Raw genomic sequence first — 27985 nt, 5'->3', positions numbered from 1 at the left:
GACATCTGTCTCTCTGACTGTGCCCTGTGACACTGTCAGAGTGACAGACACGCCTCGAGCATTAGTAGATAGCATGCTTGAGAGCTCTCCTCACTTCTCTGGGTTCCTATTTCCTAATGTGATGTCAGTAATTTGTGGTCCTTTTCAAAATATTTGATTTTCCCCTGGGTATTTTTGATATTGTTGGAGTGTTTGTGTGGTAGCATTGTTTGCCAGTGTTAGAAATGAAAGGAGAATAAGCTTTGTATTTTGTGAAAGTAATTTTGGAAAATGTTCAACGGAGTGATTTTCAAGTTAACTAAGTGGATTACTGCAAATTATAATGTAGTTAGAAAGCTTAAGGGGTGGGACAAGTTATGTTATAAATGTTGTTTATACCTACCTTTTTTTCCACACTTAATAATTTTTTTGTTTTAGGGGTAAGATATTTCCACCATGGCTCACTCAAAGACAAGGACTAATGATGGAAAAATTACTTATCCTCCTGGTGTCAAGGAGATCTCAGACAAAATATCTAAAGAGGAGATGGTGAGACGGTTAAAGGTGAGTAAAATTACGTGTTTGCTACCTGTTTGGAGTCTTCTGTGGAAGTCACACAGGGCTGTACTTTATTAGTAGAAGTTGAAAAGTGAATCAGAGCAGCATAGGACAGATAAGGAATTTAAGGAACCAGAATGAATGAAGAGAAGTAGGGGTTCCTTGGCTCTTGCAGTTAGAAAGGTGAAACTTTAATTTTTCTACCTTCTTCCACCCTTTGGTGTAAAAAAAAAAAGTCCACCATAAATTGTTTTGTTTTCCTAAGTCTATATACTCTTAACATTCGTTTTTGTCTGTACTAAATTGTATATAGTTTCATTTTTGCCTGGTCTTTTTTCTGCTATATCTTCTGAAAAGAACCATTTCAATTTGAGAAAGGAAGTTTTAGGTCTTTACACTTAGTACTGAGGCTGTGTTTTACTTTCCTGGACGTGATTTGGTAGTAGGTCACAGAGCTTGACAGTTAGCTCCTCCCACTGCTCTGGACAGCAGGCAGCCACGAGCGAGATTGAAGGTGAACATCTTTGGTTGGCTACAGCCACCTGCTCATGTCTCTGTGTTTGAACGATGGTAGAGTCCGTGTAGTTGTTAGAATGATTAGAGAAGCATTTGGTCAAAGAGAATGTTAACATTCAGTAAGATTAGGTGGTCTTTAGTTTTCAGCATTTTTTCTATTCTGAATTGTGTTTACTAACACATTTATGTTACTTCATATGTTAACGATTTTCTTTTATGCCAGTGCTTGAATACTTTCTTTAATTATTGAAAGCCCAGGAACCTTAAAATCAAGTATATTTTATATTGCTACATGATGTTTTTATAAGGAGGAAAAGCTGTTAATACCCTTACAGTTTACTTGAGGTATTAATATTATGCATTTGAACTTTATCAGGTATTGAAATGTTGGATAACAGATGTTCATTCAAAGGACAAGACTTGATTAGATTAAATGTTAGATTTATTTGTTTCATGAATGATAGGTAAGCATCTCAACTCTATATTTAGAAGCAAATCTTGAATACAGAAAGTACCTACACTTACAAGCTTATTCATAGTAGGTGTCTTAGAGAGAGTATGTTCTCAGACATCTTGAGAGGTCTCCTAAGGATTATTAATGAATTTAATGCACCATTTGAACTGTGGACAGTGGTGGGAAGTCCCAGTACTGGAGCTTGGGAAGCTCCATTGTCTTGATAGAGCAGTGTCTACAGTACTTGGATTTATTGTTGCAGTTTGCTTCATTATTTTGTAGACATGTATGTCTGACAGTAATTGGAAGTTTATATAGTTTTTCCTTATTTATTTTTCTAATTTATATTTTGTTTTTTATTGTGTAGTCCTTCTTAGACAAATCTGAAAAGGTTTTTATGGGATGGCTATAAATTTTGATAGGTGCAAATACCGTCGTAAATTTTAAACTACAGCAGTTTAATGTACAAAGTAACATTATGTGATTTCTGGTTTTCCTGTAGCAGTTTACTAAAATTATATTGAGTCACCTAGTCTTGTGAAGATTCTAGAGAGAAAAGTCCTGTACAGCCAGCTCTTTTTTCCCCTTTGTGTCTTTGGAAAAACACATATGTGACCCAAACATACATTGCATTTTATTTGTATTTATTTAAAAAGCTGAGAAAGACTGACTGCCTGACTAAGTTATAATATCTCTAAGTTTATTCCCCTTAAGTTCTAAGGTACCTGGGGCTGGGGCTGATTACAGCTGGAAAGAGAGAATTCATCCAGGCCTCTTGTAAGGGTACTTGGCTACCGGAGCCAAGTACACGCACCTGCTGGGTCAGAGTATGCATTGGCAGGAATTCAGAATTGGTAGGAGAGCTGGTGCTTGAACCACATGGGATACAGGCTTCCTAAGTGGTCTCTTACCTGATATATCAAACAACCCCCAAACGTAACATCTTAAAAGTAGTAAAATTAGGGCCCGGCACAATGGTGTAGTGGTTAAAGTCCTCGCCTTGAACGTGCTGGGATCCATATGGACGCCGGTTCTAATTCTGGTGGCCCCACTTCCCATCCAGCTTCCTGCTTGTGGCCTGGGAAAGCAGTTGAGGATGGCCCAAAGCTTTGGGACCCTGCACTCACGTGGGAGACCTGGAAGAGGCTCCTGGCTCCTGGCTTTGGATTGGTTCAGCTCCAGCCGTTGTGGCTGCTTGGGGAGTGAATCATTGGACGGAAGCTCTTCCTCTCTGTCTCTCTTCCTCTCTGTATATCTGACTTTCTAATAAAAGTAAAATAAAATAAATCTTTAAAAAAAAAAAAGAAAAAGAAAAGTAGTAAAATGTAAAAATTAGCAGTCTGGACATCATACCCTAAAACTAACTGCACCACCAGGTTGGAAGGATTGGCCCACTGTTGATTCTATTATCATTTGGTATATAATAGAAGTAGAGCATTGTCCTGTGAGGGTATTTTTCTGTTACTGTGATAATTCATTACAAAGTGGAATCCTTTATTCCTCAGGTATCTATCTGTACAGTAAATGGAAATGCTTGTAGTAGGAAAGCCTTAAGGCATAGACATTGATGGTTAATAATGTAACCGGGCTTACTTATTGCTTAGTATTTGTAGCACCACCTAGTGGCTGCTATACAGTCATTTTTTGCATTGGAGTTTAAGTATCTTCCTGTCAAGTTAAGCAATTTTAAATCTTGTTTTAAGTAGGAATAGCACATACTGAGGTCATCATTGTAACTAATACTGAAATTAGGATAATCTCACAGATTGAAACTTTTTGCTCCATTCTTGTTAACATATTCTTTTTATGTAGATGTTTTTGAAAAAACATGCATCTCCTGTAGCTTCCATCTGTTTCCAAGGTGTGTGCCAGCTAATCAATGAGCTGTTCTCATGATATTCTCTTCTACTGTGGCACAAAAAATACTCTTAGGTGGTGTGATGTTTGCTTCATTCTGCTTTTCAGCATTTAAGGATGCATGTTTTCTTAAGATTGATTTGATTATTTAAAAATTTATTTACTTTTATTGGAAACTTAAATATATATATAGAGGAGGAGAGACAAAGAGGAAGATCTTGCGTCTGATGGTTCACTCCCCAAGTGGCTGCAACAGCCGGAGCTATGTTGATCTGAAGTCAGGAGCCAGGAGCCTCTTCCGGTTCTCCCATGCAGGTGTAGAGTCCCAAAGCTTTGGGCTGTCCTCGACTACTTTCCCAGGCTACAAGCAGGAAGCTGGATGGGAAGCGGGGCTGCAGGATTAGAAGTGGTGCTCATATGAGATCCTGGTGCGTACCAGGCAAGGACTTTAACCACTACGCTACTGAGCTGGGGCCTAAGATTTTTTTTTAATTTAAAAGCCAGTTACAGAGAGGGAGAGACAGACAAGAGAGACCTTCCATCTGCTGGTTCGCTTTTCAAATGGCGATCACCAGAGCTGGTCTTAAGCTGGATACGTGACATGCATGCAAGGACCCAAGACCTTGGGCTGTCCCAAGGCTTCCCAGGCTATTAGCAGGGAGCTGGAAGTGGAGCAGCCAGAACTCAAATTGGTGCCCATGTGGAATGTTGGTGCTGCAGGTGGAGGATTAGACTGCCATGCCATCATCCTGGCCGCCAAAGATACATCTTCTGACTTGTTTTCTTGAATCTTTGTTGTCTTTTAGTTTAATACTGAAAATTAATGAAAAGAAATTTTATAGAAAAGGTGATGATATTTTTAAAGAGGACATTGCTTTTAGTTCAGATGAGCAAGTGAGAGCAGAAGTTTCAACAGATACCTGTTATTCTTGCATTAATGTACACTGTACATGGCTAATTTGAAACTTATGATAAACATATAAATAAAAGATTCTCTTCTAAAGAAAAGTTATTTACACTGATTTTTTTAAGCAACATCTTGTGTAAAGAAAAAGCATAGTGTATTTATTTCAGGTTAACCTTTCAAATATATATGGCCTTTGTTTCAAATACTTGTATTTAAAATTTTCAAAAAATCTTTAACAAGGAGAGAAGGAGAGAAGGGAGGATGAGTATTGGCCCATTGATTAGTTCATTCTCCGGTGTCTGGATCTGGCAATGGGTTGGAGCCAGAACGCTAACATGCAGCATGATACAATGGGGCCCTTTCATTTCTTGGCTAAATGTGTTTGTTTGAACGACTGAGGTTTTATGTGACGCATCTTACCAGTCTTTTGTTTCTTGTATAGATGGTTGTGAAAACGTTCATGGATATGGACCAGGACTCTGAAGAAGAAAAGGAGCTTTACCTAAACCTAGCTTTACATCTTGCTTCAGATTTTTTCCTCAAGCATCCTGATAAAGATGTTCGTTTATTGGTAGCCTGTTGCCTTGCAGATATTTTCAGGATTTATGCTCCTGAAGCTCCTTATACATCCCCTGACAAACTAAAGGCAAGTATTAAAGAACTGTCAAAAGTGACTACTAATAAACTGATTTATCTATCTAAAATGAGAGTTAAAATATGTAGATATTTTCTTGGGATTCTTTGATATTAGCTCCAGCAGTGTTTTAAAATGCAAAGTACATGATATAGCTTTCATTTTGTTTTTATTTGATTTATTTGAAAGGCAATGTTAGAGAAGTAGCTGTTTTAGCTGCTGGCTCATTTCCAAATGGCCACAACATCTGGGGCTGGGCTCGAATTTCATGCAGTGTCTAGTGTGTGGATGCAGGGCCAGTTGAGCTGTGCCATCTCCTGCTGCTTTCCTAGAAGCAAGCATTGGCAGGGAACTGGATTTGAAGTGGAGCAGCTGGTCCTCAAACTGGTGCCCATGTGGGATCTGATGTTGAAGAAGGTGGAACAACCCATTATGCTACAATGCCAGTCCATCTGTAACAGGGTTTTTTTTTTTTTTTTCCTTTGTGAAACTTATTTAGAACTTTAGAAACAATTTCTGATCTTAACTATGTTATTATCTTTATTTTCAGGACATTTTAAGTTATTTTAAGGACAATAACTTATTATATAGTGTATCCTATTTATATTATGTTGTTAATTCAGTCTTTGCATTTAAGAGTAAATCCTCCTCTCTACTTTTTAGATTTGTTTTTTATTTATTTGAAAGAAGGGGAGAGAGATAGGTAGAAAGAGCTCTTCATTTGCTGGTCCAGTTCCCAGATGGCTACAGGATTTCCAGTGATACCAGGAGCTGGGAACCCCATCTAGTTTACCATGGGTGGTGGGGGTCCAGGTGCCCACCTTGCGCTCCACTGCCCTTCCTAAGTACATTAGCAGGAAGCTGGGTAGGAAGAGGAGCTTGGACTAGGGGATTCTGATATGGGATGCTGATGTCTCAAGCGGTAGCTTAACTCAATGCACTGCACATTGCTCGAGTTGCTTTTCATTTTAAAAAATATATTTTGAGAGCCAGGGATGATAGCCTAGTGGCTAAATCCTTACCTTGCAACTGCTGGGATTCTATATAGGTACCATTTTGTGTCCTGGCTGCTCCACTTCCCATCCAGTTTCCTGCTTGGGGCTTGGGATAACGTAGAGGATGGCCCAAAGCCGTGGGACCCTTATCTGAGTGTGGGGCCTGGAAGAAGCTCCTGGCTCTTGGATTTTGATCAGCGTAGCTCTGATTATGTGGCCACTTGGAGAGTAAAACATCAGATGGAAGATGTTTCTCTATGTATCTTCTTGTCTATGTAAATCTGACTTTCCAGTAGAAGTAGGTTAAAAATAAAGCACCACTTTTCCAAAGCTCCTACTTAAAAAAAAAAATCCATAATGAAGACCATAGTGAATATTATTGTGAAGATTTATTTATTTGAAAGGCAGAGAGAATGATAGAAGTGCAAAGAGATCCTCCATTGACTGGCTCACTTACCCAAATGCCTGCAGCAGTCAAGTCTGTCTGAGCCAGTCTGAACCCACGAGTGACAGATCCCATCTTTGTATCCCTCATGGGTGTCAGAGACCCAAGGCCTGTTGACCCTCTTCCCAGGCCGTTTAAGACGGAAGCTGGAGCAGAAGTGGACCACTGAGACCTGATCAGTATTCCAGTATGGGATGATGCTGTCACAAGCCGTGGCTCATGCCTCCACGCCTCATGGGCCCGATGAGTGCAGCATCTTTAGAAGATGCGAAATGGAGGTAGCGTGTTCAGTCTGTTCAGGATGATGGTAACTCAGGGCAGTTGGAATTTAAGAAATAGCTCATGGTTGTGGAACCTGGATTAGAGAGTGTGTGCATAAAAAAATTAATCCAGAGCACGGAAAAATGGCAGTTTATTTTATTCAGCAAATATTGATATTCATTATGCATGAGTGGATTTGCAGTAGTGACGGGAAAAGGTGTCCTTCCTGGACTCCTGAAGTTAATTCTTCATAATTGGAATGAGGAAATCAGTGTAGTTGGTCAAGTCTGCCAAAATTGAAGTACAGAGTACTCAGACTGGTTTAAGTATCCGTATGTTGTATTTTGATTGAAGAAAGCGTCATAGGATAAGGAAGGGAAGAGGGGAATATTTTTTATTTGCATGTAAAATTGAATTGTAAGAATCAAGAATGGTAGACTCAAATAATGTGGGCTGAGCCAGAGCTCTTTGTTCCCAGGTGTATAGCTTTATTTCTAATTGTGAGTCTGATTTGAGATCTTAATTGTTTTAAAGGATGATTACTTTTGTTGGATAAAGACCTTGACTCTTGCTTACCAAGTGTCTTGCAGTTTAAGACTGCTGCCTTACAGTTGACTTAACTCTGGTAGGTTTTTGTTAGCTTAAGTGACCTGTCTCAGGGCTTTGGGGTTAATGGAAAATCCTCCCAGAATTATAGCTGCAGGTCTTCACTTTATAATGTTACAATTTTTTAGAAGAGTTGAGATTCAATAATGGCGTTGGTGGATTATTCCCTAGCTGAAACATTTGAAATATCGTATTTTTCTGGTACTGCTTTGGACTGATTCTAAATACTGCATTTTTTCTTTTTTGGGGCAGTGATATTTAAAAACTTACTGATTTTCAAGGTACTTTCTAAATATGTATGGGGTATTTTTCACTGTATTTGAGTTAGCCTCAAGTTCGTTGTGACATCTTGATCTTCACCTTAGTATTTTCAGTTTGTTGTCATTAGCAAGCTTTTTTCTATACATCTGGCAGGTCAGCACTTGTTGGAAAGGTTGAATGACACTTGTCTTCTCATGTCCAGATAAGATCCAGTGTTCTTTTATGTAACGCACAAACGGTTCATTTTTTGGATGACCTCTTTTATACACCCTACTGTCAAAGCAATCATTTTTGAAAGATGGACTTTTCATAGCACTTTCCTTGAAAAGCTACTAAATCATTCACACATTGGATCTCTTCTGGTAAAAGTAGGTTTATTATTTTGCATACAGGGAAGCTTTTTATTGATGATAGCATGCTTTTTACTTTTATCTTGCAGCATTAGCATTGTTAACTTTTAGCTTTGTTTAAATTATGCAATAATATCTCCATTTGTCATCAATCATTTCCATAAAATTTTTACTCAAATCAACACAATCTATTTTCACTGAGGTGTAAAGGGGGATATTAAAGTAAGAGATGAAAACAGACTGAGGAATAGTAGAGGAAACATTAGTGATAACATTAATTAGGAACTTTGACCAGGTGACTTGTAAGAATCTTTTAAATTTCTTTGGGCAATTTATTTTCTTGTCATAAACAATTTTATTCTGGAATTTTAAGCTTCCTAAACTGTACTCCTGCTGTGTAATTAATTGTTGCATTTTGTGCTGTTCCAGCAAACCTGTTACAGTTGCAGCATTTTTAATTCTAATGATAGCATTACTTTTAATTGGATCGATTTGTGTAATTGGTATAAGATATTTTTGCTTATCTACGTTAAGATCATGGTAAATGATAGACGATTTCACATGAAGGGTGGTAAAATACTTAGCCAAATACAATTTTCTTGGCTATTTGTAATTTATCATGCAGTGTGTGTGTGTGTGCGCGCGCGTGCTTAGGAATGAATACACACGTAAGTGCTGAATTAGCTTTAGTTTACTGTATATTTTAGTTTAGCATTCATAGTCTAAACCATCTTTTTTTTTTTTAAAGGATATATTTATGTTTATAACACGGCAGTTGAAAGGGCTGGAGGATACAAAGAGCCCACAGTTCAATAGGTATTTTTATTTGCTTGAGGTAAGCTGTATATCCTAAAGTGTTGTTTTACATGTGTGTGTGTACTTGTATACTTTTGTCAGTTGAAGTATTTACTTTTCACCTTTTTCTTTATTTTAGAACATTGCTTGGGTCAAGTCATATAACATATGCTTTGAATTAGAAGATAGTAATGAAATTTTTACCCAGTTATACAGAACATTATTTTCAGTGATAAAGTAAGTTTATTTTACTAAATATATAGCATTTCTAAAAGTGTGAAAGTAAAGAATTTTTAAATGATACATGAATTCAAATATTCTGTTTTTATGATGGATATTACAAGACTAGAAATTTGAGCGTAAAAATTTAATTTTGTAAATGTAAATTGTAAAAGCATAAGCAGTTTGCACTGTGAGGAGCTATTGATTTGAAGAGTGACATAAAGACAACTTTTGGATTATATTTTTACTTAGATGACATGCCAGCTGTAATTCATGTAGAAATTGGAGCTTTCTGTGTACTTAGAATTATTTACTAGAGTTAACTTTAAAGCCAGTTAGAGCAATTAGGCTTTCTGAATTTCAGACAAAACTGAGACATTTTGATGACAAGATTGGTTAATATTGGTTAAAGTAACCTAAAATACGTAAGTTAAAATTCTATTTTCGAGTACATTGTAGGGTTTGGGAGGGGGGAATGTTTAAATTAATACAGAGTTTTATTTAGTACTTTAGTATCGTTTTTATAAAATGTGTTGGTATTTTTATCTGACTGAACAGTGTGTAATATATCAGTTATACCTTATGTATCTGTTTGAATTTCAGTAATGGCCATAATCAGAAAGTTCATATGCACATGGTAGACCTCATGAGCTCTATAATCTGTGAAGGTGATACAGTATCTCAGGAGCTTCTGGATACAGTTTTAGTAAATCTGGTACCTGCCCATAAGGTAAGAGCATTATGTGGTGTTTCTAAAGCCCATCAATGTTAAAGTCCTGAATTTATGCAAAAGATTTCTAAATATAATTCCTCCCTCTTTAATCTGACTTTGGAGAACATGGGTTGATTCGTATTAATACGTGTTTATTGCATAATGTGTAATAAAATGTAATGCAATTAGTAGTCATTAAATGAGAAATAATAGAATTCATATGAATAGATCTGTGATAATTCAGTTTTGTATAGGACATATTTTAGGGAGTGAGTGATAGCTCCTTGGGTTCTGTTATGTAGCTTCAGTGGCAGGTGGAACCAACTGGGGCCTTAGCTAGAAGCCAGTGACAGCATGGATTAGTTTAAGGGCTGTGTACTGATTGTCAGAGGATATGTTACTGACAGTATTTCTTGCCTGCATGATGGTGATCAAGTGGTATGTTTGTTTCTGTATTTTCTTCCATAGTCTGTGTTTTGATGTTTAAAAATGAGACTCTCCTAAGCATTTGGAAATTTCATTCTGTTGGTCTGCAAAGTATCTGAGTTTAGGTGGGAAGCACAGGAATTACCAGTTAAAGATCGATTGAAATTTAGGACCGATCTGGCAAGGTGCAATTCATTATGCAGATGTAGTATTGATGCAGAAAATATTTCAACAAAAATGACTCATAATCTAAAATTTCCACTTTCTATAGTCTATCAATACCAAAAGTCAACAGACATTATTCATAGCAAGATTAGACTCAGTTATTTAGAAAGTATATTTATCATTTAAGAAGTTAGGCCCTGCTGAGTTATGGGCTCTCAGCCTCTGCAGTTTGCTGCTTCTCTGTCTCATGTCATTTCCTGTGGGACTGGTTTGGACTGCATCACCTGGACAGAGTACAGTAATCTGGCTCCACCCAGCTTGTCTTTGCCTCTGTCCCTAGTCATGTAAGAGGGAAGGTGGGAACTAGCAAGCCAGCCCTCTGAGATATGTATGACTGTTTCCTTTGCCTTGGTACCACCATGTGGTTAAGATTCTTGTTACCACTTTTATTACTAATCTATAAAACTGGCCTAGGGTCCAGCTGCTGCTGCGGGACACCTGAGCAGAAGTATCTGGTTTGATATGACTAGCACTGCCCATTTGTGAATTAAGCCACAGGGTGTCCTTAGTAAGAAGACTGGGATCCCAGAGGATATCAGTAGGTCCCTGGAGTGGCTCTGCTTAACTAGACTCCCAACCTAGCCCACCCTGAGATGGACTCTTCTAGACCAGGATCAAGTATCCAGCTTGTCTGTTGCACTCAGCAGTTTACTACCAGAGATGTAAAACGCCAGCAGCTAACCAGAGGTGCAATGTGCTTCATTTATTTAGTGGGGGAAAAAAAGTTCAGAAAATGCTTTCTTAACACCCATTTTTTGCTTGGCCATGCAGTAGTGGAGGGTCTGTAAACTTTGAAATGCTAGAAGCCTAGGACTTGATACCTTGTTTGTGAGTACAGAAGCTGCAATCGTCCCTCAGTGACTTCACAATTCATTTCTAACCTTTATCAGTTTAGCTTAGACTGAATTTTCCAAGGCTGCTTCTGTTGTATGTAGTTTCAACTCTGGAGTTTAGTGGATTCTTATGGCAGTGGCTAAAAATATTCCAAAATATCAATGAATGATAAATAACTTTAAAGAGAGTAATGATAAACTATATTTAAAGGGATTAAATACCTTAAAATTAGAGTGAAAAAAACTAATGATTTGACATCAAAGAATTTGGAAAATTTTGTTGTGCAGTGGTTTGTGCCACTCCCTGTATTGCTGGCATCCCTACTACTGTGCCTCTGGCGTAGCTCCCTGCTAGTGTGCCAGGGAAAGCAGCAGGCCCCTGCCACTCCTGTGGGAGACCTTAGATGGAGTCTTGACACTCTGGCTTTCATGTTGGTTACATCTGGGCTGTGCACACATTTGGGGAAGTGAACCAGCAGATGGAAGATCTCTTTGTTCTTCTCTGTTGTTTCGCCTCTCAAATAAGTAAATGGATTGTAAATAAATCTTTAACAAAAGTCATGAGCAAAACTTGCTAGAAGTGAGAAATGATCATTGAAATTTAAATTTGAAAGAGTTGCAGAAAAAGAGAGAGAGGTAGAGAGAGGTTTTCATTCTTTGGTCCATCCCCAGGTGGCTGTAGCTGCCAGGGCTGAGCCAGGTTGAAACCAGGAGGTGGGTGCCTCAGCTGAGTCTCCACAGGACTGGAAAGGGTCCAAGCACTTGGTCCAGGTCCACTGCTGTTCCCAGGCTGTTAATAGGAAGCCTCTTCAGAAGTGGAGCAACTGATACTGAGAACTTGAAGCAGTAGCAATGTGGAATGCTAGTGTTGCAGGCAATGTCTTTACCCACTATGCCACAATGTTGGCTGGAAATTTAAACTGTATTTGGATTATATGTGAATTATTTGGAGCATTAGGAGATAGCTGAGGAAATAATATTGAAAAAAGTGAGATAAAGACAGCATAAGGAGTGATAGGTTTAGTGGTGGTTTCAAGATGACAGTGTACAGAAGGTGATTTTCAAGTACAAATTAGCTTAAATATTACAGAATTATTGATAAACATTAATTTGTAAGTAAAGTATCCAGAATGAAAAGGCATAGTCCTTACTAGGAAATATAATTTAAATTGATTCTTGGTTGCCATGATAGGTGCCAGAAGGTAATGAATGTATTTCAGAAGTGTTAAGGATGAAATAATTATCCACCAAGAATTGTGTATTCAGTTTAAGTTAAATGAGGATGTTATATATTTATACATTAATAGGTTGTTCCTGAAAGAACTGCTATGTGAGTACATTAGGATGAACAAAATTGAATTTGCAAGAGATGAGATACAGGAATAATGGTGAGCAAAAATACTCTATACGTAAGAATTAAAATATGAGACAAAATAGTAGCAGTGATAGATTATTTCAAAGTATTAACAACAAAAAAGTATTAACAAAATAATCCCAGCCCATTGAATAAATACTGCATAAGATAATTTAATGGATTTTAAAATGGAGTGATGTTGATTCTGGTAACTGTCATAATTGAGCTGTTGATTACTTCTGAACTTGAAACGACTTACTTAAATTAATGTTTTAAGGATTACTGACAAAGGGAAAATTACAGTAAATGTAAATGGCCTAAATTTGCCACATTGGATTGGCTTGACAATAATTCAGCTGATTGTTGTTAATAAGATCAAAGTAAAATATACCCTCTAGAAGACTGGATGTAAAAAGATGGAAAAAAAATTCTAGGAAAATAGAAACCGAAAGAGAACTGAGGTAGTTGATAATATTACACATAGTGATTTTTACTGAATGAAGAATCGTTTTACATAATAATGAAAGGTTAACTTCTGAGGAAGAGGTTTAAACTTGTGTTCAGCCTAAAAATATAATCCATAAGTTGAAGAAATTATGAAGAGGGGGAGGGAAACAAATTCACAGTTTAGAGGAGAGATTAACATGTCTTCCAGTGATTTCAAATCACGAGTTAGAAATATTGAGAACTTAAAATAGAAAACTTTAAGCTAAAGAGCAGAAATCATTAAAATCATAATGATAAATTTTAAATAGTAGTTAAAATGATGCATATTAAAATCTGAGATGCAGTTTAAACTATTTTTTTGAATGTAACTAAGTTTATGATTCAAGACATTTTTAAAATACAGTATTAATGTATAACTACATTAAGAAAAATATGGAAAGTGGGGCCCGGCGGTGTGGCCTAGCGGCCAAAGTCATCTTCTTGAACACACCGGGATCCCATATGGGCGCCGGTTCTAATCCCGGCAGCTTCACTTCCCCTCCAGCTCCCTGCTTGTGGCCTGGGAAAGCAGTTGAGGACGGCCCAATGCATTGGGACCCTGCACCCGCATGGGAGACCTGGAAGAGGTTCCAGGTTCCCGGCATCGGATCGGCGCGTACCGGCCCATTGTGGCTCACTTGGGGAGTGAATCATCGGATGGAAGATCTTCCTCTCTGTCTCTCCTCCTCTCTGTATATCTGGCTGTAATAAAATGAATAAATCTTTTTTAAAAAAAAAAGAAAAGAAAAATATGGAAAGTGCTTAAACAGCTAAAAGTTGATGTACTGGTACATACGACTTAGTTATCCTACTTCTGGGAGTATATCCAAGTGAAGTGAGAGTTGCACATGACAAAGTGACCTGCAACCCTCTGTTTATAGCGGCAGAGTCCTTTTTTTTTTTTTTTTTTTAATAATCTTACTTAGTTGATTAGGGTACAAAGGGTCAAGGGCTACAAGACAGTGGGTAATACCATTATTTCCACACTAATATTTTTCCCCTTGTATCTGGAGTCGGGAGAAACAAAGGGAAAAGCCCCACCCAGCCTCCCACCCATCCCAGATTCCCGATTTGAGGCACACTCCGAGGGTCCTGCTCATGCGATTTTGATAGTTCAACTGTTCTGAATTGCTGCCAGTCTCGCCGCTCCAAGCACGATGAAATCTATTCAGAATCCACTGGCTGACGTAGTCTCTTCATGTTTGGGGTTCTGAGATGAGTTCAGTTGGAGGGATCTCCAAAGAAACTTCATCTGAGATAATCCCAGACCTGATTCTTACGTGAGTTTGCCAGTTCAGGGTCTGGCACCATCCGCTGTCTCAATCAGCTTACGCACATGCTGGTGGTTGCAATTGCTAGGTCAGTTTTGTCATCCACTGGAACCAATGGGTGTTGCAGTCCAGCTCAATCTTGCCCACTTCGTACTCGGCCCTCATGCAAACCAGTGGGAGCTGCAGCCTAGTTGGGGCGACTCCCCATTACCGCCACCAGGCCTGCCCCTACCCTGGTTCCCGTGCATGCCAGAATGTACCGCAGACTTGTTCAGTCTGTCCCACCTCCCATTTAGCTCTGGTACTTGTCAATGGGTATTGAAGCCTAGTTCAACCCAGCCAACCTGCTATCCAGCCCACACACATACTGGCAGGTGCCTTTCTGTCTTGCCACCCCTATAGCGGCAGAGTCCTTAATAGTGAAGACAAACAAATAAATCAGGTGCCCGTAGAAAGAGGAATGTATGAAGAAACTGGTACATCTGCCCTTTGGAAAACTAGACAGCCTTTAAAAGGAATGAAGCCCTACTATTTGCACCAAAATGGTCTCAAGTGGAGACTATTATGCTTAGTAAAGCAACCCAGTCCATAAGAACAAAATACAAAACAAATAGATATGTAGGTGAACAGTGTGAATATAGGTTTTTTTACTCACTGAAGAACTGCATAATGGAGACTAGCATACTAGGAAGTGAAGATACGTTGAGTATGTCTCTATTCCTTAATAAAAAGGAAAACTCCCAATGAACTAGTTAAGTATAACTTAACAATAAGATAGTAGATTTTCTACCTTTGCCTATACCTACAATGCCCATGATACATTCAAATAATAGAATGTTCAACTTTTAACAGTTACTGAAGAACCGTACTACTTTGCCAATATGGGGGTCAGATAGGGAGAGTAGGAGGAAAGGGGAAGGAAGAATCCCTGTACCTACAAAAAGTATACCATGGGCCCGGCGGCGTGGCCTAGCGGCTAAAGTCCTCGCCTTGAACGCACCGGGATCCCATATGGGCGCCAGTTCTAATCCTGGCAGCCCTGCTTCCCATCCAGCTCCCTGCTTGTGGCCTGGGAAAGCAGTGGAGGACGGCTCAAAGCTTTGGGGCCCTGCACCATGTGGGAGACCCGGAAGACATTCCTGGTTCCTGGCTTTGGATCGGCACAGCACTGGCCATTGAGGTCACTTGGGGAGTGAAACAACAGATGGAAGATCTTCCTCTCTCTCTCTCCTCCTCTCTGTATATCTGACTTTGTAATAAAAATAAATAAATCTTTAAAAGTATATTATGGAAAATAATAGTAATAATAAAATATTTTGAAGAGTAGCAAAGAGCAGAATTAATAAACTAGAATTTATAGTAACATTCCCTCACCACCCAAAGTTGATAATGTGAAAGATGTATTGAGGGAATAAATGGTTGGCAGGTTGGATAAAGCAGGGGAGATGGGACAGCCAATGTTGAGTAGTGAGGAACGCTGCTCTGCCGTGCTGGCATCCCCTAGGGGCTCATGTTCTTGTACTGGCTGCTCCACTCGTGCTGCAGTTCTCTGCCGATGGGCTGGGAAGCAGTGTAAGATGGTCTGGCACCTGGGCAGCCGACCTGGAAGTGGCTCCTGGCTTTGACCTGTCTCAGTCCTGACTGTGTGGCTGTACAGAAAGTGAATCAGCAGATGAAAGATACCTCTCTTTATAGCTCTGAAGTTTTAGATAGCTAAATAAATCTTACAAAAAAGAAAAGAGAAAAAAAGAAAAGGAGTTGGTATCAGTAAATTTATGATGAAATGAATAGATAGCTTGAGAAAAAAAGACAATTCATGAATAATATTTTATGCACACATATTTAAAATCTTATGAAATAAGTTGTCAAATATGTTTTGACAGAAAAAATTTGTAGTAACCTTTAACCGTAAGTTCATTGGTTTTTAGGGATGTCCATGTGAAATAGAGCCCTTTCTCCCAAACATAATACCAGTAACATTAGCAGAATTCAGTGTAACAAGAACAGGATCTAAAGCTGCCAAAGGGTACTTCTGTTGGCAGATAGTCGTGATGTTCAGCAGGCTTTCCACACTTCAGCTTTTGAACACCTTTATCTCTAGAAAAAAAATCAACAACCAGAAAGCAATAAAAGAGAACCTAGGTTAATTTCATTTATGCATATAGTTAAATAAATATAAGAAATAATTATTGACCACTTCCAGAATGGTATAAAGTAATTTTGATAATTACTAAGTTGTCTTCATTTTAGGGATACAAGGGTAGATTAACACCATTAAATGTTAGCATTAGGATAAGGCCAAACCAGCAGTTCAGAGGAGTCAAAAAGTGTTAACAGAAAGGTTGCAATTTATGATAAAAGCTGTAAGCACACTTTTTCGTTTGTTATTTTTCTTACTTGGACTGTAGAGATAAACAAGCTGACAAGCAGATGGACAGGGAGAGAGAGCTGCCATCCATTGTTTCACTTCTAAAGTACCTGACACAGTTGGGACTGTGCCAGGTCCAAACCTGGAGCTGGCAGAAGACCTCTCTTGGTCTCACATGGGAAGCAGAGATTTGATTACTGGAGACATGAATTGTTGCAGCATGATGTGATGTGAAGTGGCAGGAAGCTGGAGTCGGGAAGGGAGCTAGGAGTTAAACCCAGGTACTCTGATAATGGGATACAGTCATCTCGGGCACCATGTTTTTCACTGTTGCAAAAGCGTGCCGCATTGCATTTGAAATGGAAAGGATCTAAAACTGATACGGATATGTATGGTACTACATTTAATGATGGAATGTGGAGGCTTTGCAGTTAGACACACTGTAACAATGTTACTTCTACTCAGGAAAAAGGCAAATGGCTACATCTAAATAGTAGTGTGCTGAAGATGTTCATTTAGTTGAGTAAAATGACAAGGTATGAAAAGATTAGAAAGGAAAAGAAAGCTAGACTATTGTTCGTGGGCCATATAATTATACATGGAACACAAAGTACAAATGAGGGAATTGCTAGTTAAAATATCAATATATAAAACTCGTTAGAACAATTTCAAAAGTTTTCAGCGTAGTTTTACCAAAGATATAAAATACAAATAATGTATAAAAATATATGTATACAATATATAATATATGCACAAAATATGTAATAAATAATATAAAAATATATAATATATATTTTACATATAAAACAAAGTACATGATTGATATGTGAAACTTCATGATTAGCTGAAAGTATAATAGAATATACGGTGAGAGATTTGTTGTTGATGAGAGACTTGGTACTGTAATAAGGTCAGTTTTGTGGACATTGATAATCTTATCAAAATATAGTATGTTGTGGCAAACTGAATTTTACATTGAAGAGCAGGTGATCAATAATAGTATACAGTTTTGAAGAATAAATGGGAAAATGTGCCAAAATGTTATTTTCATGTGTTTCTTTAAATTTCTGCCATCACTAGTTTACAAAGGGACATGTAGAAATAATGGAGAGTTTATAAATGGTTGCATGGTTATATAAAAGGTGAGAGGATGGGTATTAGAGTAATGGGAGGGAATAATGAGTGGTTTTAGGTCAGTTGACTACCCATATGGAAAGATACTAGTTTCTTATACATAGAAATAAATTCTGGTGGGATAAAGATTAAATATGAAAGGTAAATCTGTAACATTTTATTTGAAAATGGAAAACATCATTACAACCTCAGTATTAAATTTCTTAAGAAAAATATAGGATACAGCCATGATTGAAAAGGTTGACATAGTTTACTAAATTTAAATTAGCCTTTTGTATGCTTTTAGATACTACAAACATTATGAAAAGATAAATATAGACTAGACTGACAAAGCCTTAGTCTAATTCTGCTTTTCAAATAAATAAGTAAATGCAAGAAGATAAAAAGGAAAAATGGCAGAGTTTATAAGAGGTTATAGCTCATGTGCACATAGGACTTTTTCTAAAAAAATAATTTAATTTATTGAAGGACAGGGTTCCAGAGAGCTTATTCATCTACTGTTTTACTCCCTGAGTGGCTACAATGGCCAGTGTTTGGCAGGCCAAAGTCTGGGCCATACATCCATCTGGCTCTGCTACGTCGACAGCGTGATCAGAATCACTTGCACCATTTCCCCCTGCTTTCCAGGTGCATTATCAGAGAGTTGGAACTGAAGTGAGCACTGGGACTAGAGTCTCCACTTATGCAGGATGCTGGTGTTACAGCTGCTGACTGCCTCTGCTGTGCCACAGAGCTCATTCTACCATGAGAGCCTTTCAAACACAAACCTAATGTGAAAAGGAGAACACTTTTCACCAAAGCGTATTTTTTTTATTGGAAAGGCGGATTTATGGAGAGAAAGATCTTCCATCCACTGGTTTACTCCCCAAATGGCTGCAACTGCCCAAGTTGAGTCAATCTGAAACCAGAAGTCAGGACCTTCTTCTGGGTGTCCCACATAGGTGGAGGCGTCCCAAGGCTTTAGGGCATCCTCTTTTGATTTCTTTCTTCCTTTTTTTTTTTTTTTTTTGCTTATGGCTTTTCTTTTCTTTTTTTTCTTTGAAGATTTATTTTTATTACAAAGTCAGATATACAGAGAGAGGAGGAGAGACAGAGAGGAAGATCTTCCATCCGATGATTCACTCCCCAAGTGAGCCGCAATGGGCCGGTACGTGCCGATCCAAAGCCAGGAACCAGGAACCTCTTCCAGGTCTCCCACGCAGGTGCAGTGTCCCCATGCATTGGGCCGTCCTCCACTGCCCTCCCAGGCCACAAGGAGGGAGCTGGATGGGAAGCAGGGCTGCCGGGATTAGAACCGGCGCCCATATGGGATCCCGGCGCGTTCAAGGTGAGGACCTTGCCGCTAGGCCGCGCCGCCGGGCCCCTGCTCTTTTGATTTCTAACTCATAAGCCAGGAGCTGGTTTCCTTATGGGAGGCTGGCATTTACAGGTGAATGAGAAGCCAGTTGAGCCATTGTGCCAGCCCCCAAACGGAAGTATATTATACAGCAAAATTCACAACAGCGATTACAAATGAGCGAAATATAAACAGGCTTCAAGATTAGTGAGTCTAAAAGTACGAAGTATAGAATGCGAGTTTAAGGTTTAAACTGTGTTTTTAAAAAATTTATTTATTTTGATTGGAAAGGCAGATTTACAGAGCGAGGAGAGACAGATCCTGCATCCACTGTTTCACCACCCTCAAGTGGCTGCAAGGGCCAGAGCTGACCTGATCTGAAGCCAGGAGCTTCTTCTGGATATCTCACATGGGTAAAGAGTCCCATGGTTTTGCGCTGTCCTCGACTGCTTTGCTAGGCCACAGATAGGGAGCTGGATGGGAAGTGCAGAAGCTGAGACACAACCCAGCATCCACAGGGCATCCTGGTAGTTGTTAGGCGAGTATTTAACCACTAAACCCTCCTGCTGGGCCTGAACTTAAGAATTTGTACAGTTTTCTTGTCCACTGGAATACGGTTAAACCAGATTAGTGATTCTGTTTTACATTTTTTATTCCATTCCTGATCATCAGAGTCAATATTTTCTTAAGATAGTTTTTTCAAGATTGGTGTAGTGGTGTAGCAAGTAAAACCACTGGCAGCATTCTGTATGGGTGCCACTTCAGTCCTGGATGCTCTACTTCAGGTGTCTTGCTGCCCTGCTTGTGTCCCTCCACCCTCATGGGAAACTCGGAAGACATACCAGGCTCTTGGCTTCAGTGCGTCTCAACCCAGGCTCTTTTAGTGAACCAGGGGTGGAAGATTCCTCTCCATCGTTCCCTATCTTTGTAACTCTCAGTTGGAAATAAATGAAATGAATCACTTTCTTTTCAAACGGTGCTTTTTTTTTGCATCTCTCCCCTACCACACTTAATTGTATTTTTGTCCTATCTTTTGATTTTAACCGTTGTTCTGAGATGTGCTTGAGTAAAAAAATCTACTTTCCAGTAAGTGTCCCAAAATGTCTTTGTCCTTTTCATGGGTCTCCTGTTGTTGAAAACACTAGAATTCAGTTCTTTCTGATTTTTTTTATGATTTTTCTAGTCATGAAATAGAAGAGCTTATATTTGTGTTCAGCTGAACTGATTTGACTTTGGAGTGAGACTTAGAATGAGTTAAGTACCTCTTCTTATCTAATAAACATTTATTAACAATTTACATGTCATTAATGTTCTGAGTGAAACATGAAGAAAGTATTCTTGCTTAGAAGGAATTATATGGGGCTTGGTGCAATGGTTCAGTGGCTAAATCCTCATCTTGTGAATGCTGGGATTGCAAATGGGTGTTGGTTCATGTCCCAGCTGCTCCACTTCCCATCCAGCTCCCTGCTTGTGGCCTGGGAAAGCAGGGAAGGACGGCCCAAAGCGTTTAGAGACAGTACTAGCATGGGAGACCTGGAGAAAGCTGCTGTGTTCAGCTCCAGCCATTGCGGCCATTTGGGAAATGAACCATCAACAGGAAGGTCTTTCTTTTTGTGTCTCCTTTTCTCTGAAAAATCTGATCTGCCTTTCCAGTCAAAATAAGTAATTTTTTAAAATAAGGGATTATATGACCTTTTCAGTTCTAGGGAAAGAAGTCTCATTTATTCAAAAGTAGTCTTTTAAACTTGTAATGCTTTTCAGAGTTAAGATATATGTAATATAATTACATTATTATTGATGTTTTTCAGAACTTAAACAAGCAAGCATATGATCTGGCAAAAGCTTTACTGAAGAGGACTGCTCAAGCCATTGAACCCTATATTACCAATGTAAGTTATTTTTGTGGTTTTCAGAAGGTTTAAGCCAAAATTCCAATGATCACTAAGTAGGAGGGTTTTGTTAAGTACCTTTTTGTCTTGTTCTAACCAGTAAGTAATTTTCTTTTTCTTAAAATGGTTCTTGGTCACTATTTTCTGGTCACTTAGAGCTTATTTGTTCATTGGTTTGCTTCCTTCAAATTGTCTAGGAATGAAAATAGCTCTTGGTTTTTAGCAAGATATACTGTTTGCTTTGTAATGTCAGAAATAGATATAATTGGATAGAACATGGAAGTTAATATATCAAGAGAAGCTGCATATAATTTACAGTTTTTTTAAAGTTTTATTTATTTTTATTACATAGTCAGATATACAGAGAGGAGGAGAGACAGAGAGGAAGATCTTCCGTCTGATGATTCACTCCCCAAGTGACCTCAATGGCCAGTGCTGCGCCGATCCAAAGCCAGGAGCCAGGAACCTCTTCCGCGTCTCCCATGCGGGTGCAGGGTCCCAAAGCTTTGGGCCATCCTTGACTGCCTTCCCAGTCCACAAAAGCAGGGAGTTGAATGGGAAGTGGAGCTGCTGGGATTAGAACTGGCACCCACATGGGATCCTGGTGCGTTCAAGGCGAGGACTTTAGCCGCTAGGCCACGCCGCCGGGCCCTAATTTACAGTTTTTTGGAGATAAAAATTAGTTTGAATAGAGGACATCAACTAAGGCCAAGACCTAAAAATTGGTAGAAGTTTGACTGATGCTAGCAGTGTGGTGCAAACGGCTTACTGTTGTTCTACCTGACAGATTCCCTATTAGTCTTCCTAGTCTAAGAAAGAAAAATTGCAGTAAATTGAATCCTTCCAATATCACCCCAAATGTAGTGTATTTAATAAGTAGTTTTCAGTTGTTAGGTTCACTCCTGGAAGTTTGTAGTAAATTGCATTTTTCCTCCACAGTTTGTTACATTGTCAGCACTCTGCTTGCTGACAGATTTAGTATGTGTGCAGTCTTTCTAAATACAGATACAGAATACAGTGTTAATGCTAAGTCTCTGAAACTGTGTCATAGTTCTGTCTCTGTTTTCCACTTTGACTAAGCTCCAAATAAATAGAAGATATAAATCCCTTTGGAAAACATTAGGAAAAAAGCCTTTTATAATTATTTTTTGAAAGTTTTTGGAAAGGTTTTTAAGTTACATACAACAATTTGAAGTCCGTATGTGAAATAGACTGTGGAAAGATGTACTTTGAAAAGTTATGTATGTCCTAAAGCAGTTTCTTGGTAAATCCCAGCTTTTGTTGCTAGTTTATGGCCTTAAGGAATCCTAAGCATATAATGATTGAGAAAAATAAATTTCAGTTGAAAGGAAACTGTTTTGAAGGGTAAGCTGTTGGAAGCTGTACCATCCAGCTCCATCATCTAATACCTGCAAGACTGGGAAGGAACTCCAAAGACTAGTTTCTGTAGTTTTGTGAGCCTTCATTATCAGATGAGATAAATTTATTAGATTGAGTCCTTCCATTTTTGGCTTAATGATGTTTGAAGTATTTACTCCCTGAGGTAAGCATTTTGCTATTAATTGCTCTTCCCCTTTCCCTTGTTAGGTGCCCCTAAAAAACTGTTTTCATGGCCCAGTAGAGCATACAAGTTGAGCTCCTCCTGGTGGTCATTTATTTAAATGGATATTGCCAGCCAAGAGATTTTGATGCCCTTTTCTGGCATAACAGGAAAAGAATGTTGTGCCATGTTGCTGTTTGAAAATGAAGAGAGTGAATATTTGGGGCAGCTAAAAGGAAAAATTCTCACAAAACGATAATATTTCATAAAAGGTCTTTAGGTTGATTATTTCTATTCTCAACTTTTTTTTTGAACATATTTACAGTAAAATTAAAGAAAAAACCAATTATTTTTGGTATCTTTAAACTTGTGTGAAATTTACTTTCTGAATAAAATTAGTGGGGTTAACATTTCTTAGCCTTTTTAGACTTGTAGATGAAGTCGTTTTTGTTCATTTACCTTGCTAGTAGAGAATTATCTAGCAAGGAGTAAGATACTTGATAATAATAACTCAACTTTTAATTTCCTCTTTTCTTTGACTCCCATTCCTATTTACTGAATCTTTAATAATATGTTTTGAGATGTGACAAAATATTTTGAATTAAAAAGTATTATATTCTTGGACCTGGCCTGGTGGCCTACTGGCTAAAAGTCCTTGCATTGGATGTGCCGGGATCTCATACGGGCACCAATTCTAATCCCAGCAGCCCCGTTTCCCATCCAGCTCCCTGCTTGTGTCTTGGAAAGCAGTCAAGGATGGCCTAAAGCCTTCAGACCCTGTCTCCGTGTGGGAGATCTGGAAGAGCTCCTGGCCCTTGGCTTTGGATCGGCTCAACTCTGGCTGTTGCGATCACTTGGGGAGTGAATCATCAGACAGAGGATCTTCCTCTCTGTCTCTCCTCTTCTCTGTATATCTGACTTTGCAATAAAAATAAATAAATCTTTAAAAAATATTATATTCTTGTTCAAATAGGTAAACTGGGACTATTAATAATTGGGGTGGTAATAGAAGATATTATCTTTGTGAAAACGCTTGTATAAATCTAAAGTAGCATTGCTGAATTGAGACTTACTAGGAGGCAAATATAAAAATATTTACAGTATATACATTCATCTGCTTGTAAATGAAAGGTTTTTTTGAAAGAAAATATTTTAATCAAGTGTAAATCTGTTTGCACTAAATTTTAAGACATTAGGAAGGTTGTAGCTTATATTTATACGTAGTCTCTATTAGAAATCATTCATTTACCAAATACATGGTGACTGTCTTCTCTTTGTCAGATACTATGCGAGACTCGTTTTATTGCCATTTTGGAAATTATAAATGTTTCTTCATTTAAATAAGTTTTTGAAAGACAGAGAGAGAGAGAGCAATCTTTCATGTGCTGGTTCACTCTCCAGATGGCTGCTGCCAGTAGCTGAAAACTATTCAAGCCATGTCTTGCCTACAGGTCACTGGGACCCAAGTACTTGAGGCATCAGCACCTGCTGCCTCCCAGGGTGTGCATTACCGGAAAGTGGGATTTACAGTAGAACTAATGGGTGTCTTAAGCAGTGTCTGAACCATTATGTAAAATACCCATCCCCAGTAAATATGTTGTTGGTTTTTGTAAAACGTAAAATTGAAATGATTAAAAATTTATTTCCATTTTATTTGAAAGTCAGAGATATTCCATTGGCTGTTTCACATCCCCTAAACTCTGTAGCAGCCGGTGTTGAGCCATGCTGAAGGCAGGAACCCAGCACCCAGTGTGTCTGCCATGAATGTGGCTGGAAGCCAAGTCTTAGAGCTGCCACAGGACACACAGATAGGAACCTGGACTGGAGACAGAGTAGAACCAGGCACTCCTTCCCATAGGGGAAGGAGTTTTTCCCAGACTGATAGACCGTGATGATGATTTGACCACCATGATGGCTAGATTGAAAATGCTTATTGTTCTTTATTGAAAGGCTGATTGGGAAAATTTATTTTACTGATTTTTAGATATGAGAAAATTTGTGAATGGAAACGAAGCGATTGTATTTTCAACCTGAACAGTACTTTTTTTATATCATGAAATTGTTTTCTCAAAAAAAAAAAAAAAGATAAATGGAAAGGAATACCAAATTTTTGCAACTCATAAATAAAATAGAGTTAACAATAGTACAGGATCCAAAAATTAAGCATAAAGATGTAGAAATGTGAAATCCTTGACTCTGTAATATCAGTATGGAAAGTAAAGCCAGATTAAGGCGAGTTATGTGTTAAACTCAGACGGGTTAGGACAGACTGTTTTATAAAGCATCCTTAGCTCCTTCTGCAGAGAGAAAATGGAATCTGAGGCTGTGTGCTGTTTGTACTGGGTTAATGCTTTATATTTGAAGATATTAGGTAGAAACCTGGTCGTTACGGCATGTATCTTTACCAGTTTCAATATTAAACTGAAACTAGTTAGGGGTCACTGACCACTTGAGAGGAAAAAAAGGGCATTTTGCATCTTAGTATGAAACTTTACATTGTGGGAGTGTTAACAAGTGATTTAAAAAAATTAGAACGTAGTAGTTATGTGTTAAACATTTTAAACTATGTATTTAAACAGAATTGGCTCTTATTATAAAGGTCAAGAGCACTGTCTTTTCATGCTTTTGTTCTCCATGTATGCTAAGGTGACCAAGATGTGACTTAAGGATTTTATTGAGTGAGAGATTCAGATACCATATCAGAATCATGGCCATCCACACTGAAGATAAGATCTTTCTCATTTGGTCTCCTTCTTCATTAACACCTTAAAAAAAAGATTTCTTTATTTTTATTTGAAAGGCAGATTTACAGAGAGAAAGAGAGACAGACGGAGAGATCTTGCATCCAGTGGTTCATTACTCCAATGGCTGCAGTGGCCGGAGCTGAGCCAATTCAAAAACAGCAGCCAGGGGGCTCTTCTGAGTCTCGCACGTGGGTGCAGGAGCCCAAGGAGTTGATCTGTCTTCTGCTGCTTTCCCAGGCCAAAGCAGGGAGCTGGATGGGAAGTGGAGCAGTGGGACACAAACTGGTGCTCACATGGGATGTCGGTGTTTGAAAGTACAAGCTTATCCTCCTGAGCCACAGCCCTTGCTCCAGAAACACCATTTAAGACTTACCCGTAAATAAGGTTTTATCAGCTGTCTAGCTATCCCTTCATCTAGTCTATTTGATACATAAAATAAACTACTAACAAAATATGCACAAATAACTGTAATACACTGCGTTTTAATACGTGATAAAATAGAGGAAGTAACATCAGTAGGAAACAGAATGTATTTAGAAGATGCAGTGTGGTGTTGAGAAATCCATAAACATTTTATTATATATATTATGCATCCTGGGTTTTGTCTTTTTATGCAAAATGTAGTGCTTTTTCACTTACTGTTAGAAAATGTTTTTGCACTGCCAAGCTTGATTTTGTATGCAATTAGAAATAATTTGAATAGTAATTAAGATTTTATGAGATACATTTTATACATGATATTTATACTAATAACTAATTTTTCTAAAAAGTTTTTTAATCAGGTTCTCATGCTTGGGAAGACCTCCATCAGTGATTTGTCAGAGCATGTCTTTGACTTAATTCTGGAGCTCTACAATATTGATAGTCATTTGCTGCTTTCTGTTTTACCCCAGCTTGAATTTAAATTAAAGGTAACTATTGCAAAAATATAATCTTGTCAATTGAGTTAGCAAAGACCTGGCTTTCAAATTCTTATAGTAATTTTGCCTGAATATAACAAGTGAGGGAGTATATTGCTGTTAGATATTTACCTGTTTCTCTCTCCATTGCCTGGCATGGTGCCTTTAGAAGACAGTGCCTGCTTAATAAATGATTGGAGGATGATATTTTCCATATGATCCTGTTGTTTTGTAGCTTTTCAGGCTTTAGAGGTGTATTGAACTTAAGTTTTCATGGCACAGTTCAGAACAGTTTCCTTCACCTTTTCACTTTTCCTTTTTTTCACTTTATTTTATGTTGACAGTATATATATATTGACGACATATGCCCATGTTGAAGAGCTTTTTGACTTTTGCATAGTTCTGTGAAATCTATTGGTAGTGAATTTCGATTGTCTTGATATGAAATTATACTGTGAAATTGAGCTTCCTTCGCGGAATACTTTCTCTTATATCATTACAGAAGATTAAACATTTCTGGTTATAATAATTAATCTTTGCTAAATCTCAGTATACAACCCCAGCCAAATTTGTATGGTTTTCAGCTAACATTTCTTATTTCTAAAGTGTTTATCTCTTTGAAAAGCAAAACAACTCAAATTTGTCATGTAAATATACCGAATTGTCAGTGAATGCTTCTGATTTTTGTCCTGGAGCACATGTTTGGTGTATTTCTCAAGTGATTCATTGGACTAACTGGCCTCCCCATCCACTTTCAGTGTGATGAATGATTTCGATGAGGCAGGTAGTAGTTAAATCTCTAATTATTTGTTGGTTTATTTGATTTTCTCTAGTAAAAATGTTGAATAAATGTTGCATGTGTTTTCCTGCACCCTATGAGAAATATAAAAATAGGAAAATTATTATCCCTGCTTTAAACAAACTTAACATCTAGTATGAATGGAAGAGGAAAAATAGCCAAATCTAATAAGAGGCCAGATATTATAATTGATACTTGAAGCAAAGGAAACAGCGTGCAGAAGCATGTGGAGGTAGGAAGGTGCTGGTGAATTTGTTGAACAAGAAGAATTTTGTTTAGATGGTAGCGTTAGTTAAGTTTAAGTAACTCCTGGCTGCATGTTAGAATCTGTTGGAGCCATTACTGATGAGTAGACAACTAAGCATTAAACTAGACTAGGTGAGTCAGAATTTCTGAAAACAGTCTAGGAATCTTTTTTTTCTGTTTCGTTTTTTTGCAAATTTTAGGAGTGATTCTGTGCATAGCATGGGCTGACAAAGTACGTTTTAGAGAAATAAAGAGTAGAGGTGAATAAGAGAACATTGTGGGGGCTTTCTAATGACAGGCTGAATCATTGGTTTAAAATTTTAAGAAAAATTTTATATCGTGCTTTCCATAGCACTTTGAATGTTAGTGCTGTTTGATAGGATTGCCATACTTCAGTTCAGTGTTGTGTCTGGCTCATCCAACCAACCATTGTCATACTGGTACTTCCAGAATCTACTGTTTAATGATGTTTTTATCCCCAGGGTGCCTGCAATATAGCCTTTAAAGCAAATTGAGTTTTTTTTTTTTTATAGCAAGAAGGCTTCATTAAGTTGCTACTCTCTTCAGAGAGAGAGTATGTGATGGCTGTAGATGAACTGATTCTTAAAAAATTGGTTTTCAAAATTCCTTGTAGAGTTTATAAGAGTTTACTGCTGTATTTTATTTTAAATAGGAAAAAAAACATGTTTGGACGGGACATTTAGTCAAACCTTTAGATGTCTTTTGATTTAGGAGTACTACTCAGTGTAGTTAGAGATGTTTAGAGCATTTGTGGTGATGCTTAATTTGACTAGTGAGCATTTTTATGAAGTTTTAAGTTTTGAAATTTATGGAAGGTTTTCTGTAAAATAAGTAAAGGAAAAAGTGAAGGAAATCATGGGCC

The 27985-nt window shown here is 38.0% G+C and overlaps 1 protein-coding gene across 6 annotated transcripts in view; it reads left to right on the top strand.

Moving 5' to 3' along the window:
- The window catches only part of PDS5B (PDS5 cohesin associated factor B), a 154850-nt gene that overhangs the window by 39636 nt on the left and 87229 nt on the right, over positions 1 to 27985 (top strand). For 5 of the 6 annotated variants that reach the window (XM_058670877.1, XM_058670879.1, XM_058670878.1 and 2 more), the window contains exons 2-8: positions 418 to 543; positions 4714 to 4917; positions 8572 to 8658; positions 8758 to 8855; positions 9444 to 9570; positions 20794 to 20874; positions 25929 to 26069. In XM_058670877.1, the coding sequence (XP_058526860.1) occupies positions 436 to 543; positions 4714 to 4917; positions 8572 to 8658; positions 8758 to 8855; positions 9444 to 9570; positions 20794 to 20874; positions 25929 to 26069 (846 nt within the window). In that variant the 5' untranslated portion in view covers positions 418 to 435. Of the gene's footprint in view, positions 1 to 417; positions 544 to 4713; positions 4918 to 8571; positions 8659 to 8757; positions 8856 to 9443; positions 9571 to 20189; positions 20239 to 20793; positions 20875 to 25928; positions 26070 to 27985 lie in introns of those variants that run through there. The other variant, XM_058670881.1, reaches the window with a different exon arrangement.

This window comes from Ochotona princeps, chromosome 12, assembly GCF_030435755.1.
Source record: "Ochotona princeps isolate mOchPri1 chromosome 12, mOchPri1.hap1, whole genome shotgun sequence".
Classification (NCBI taxonomy): Eukaryota; Metazoa; Chordata; class Mammalia; order Lagomorpha; family Ochotonidae; genus Ochotona; species Ochotona princeps.
The sequence above is the reverse complement of the archived record's forward strand: the minus strand, read 5'-3'. Positions and strand labels throughout refer to the sequence as shown.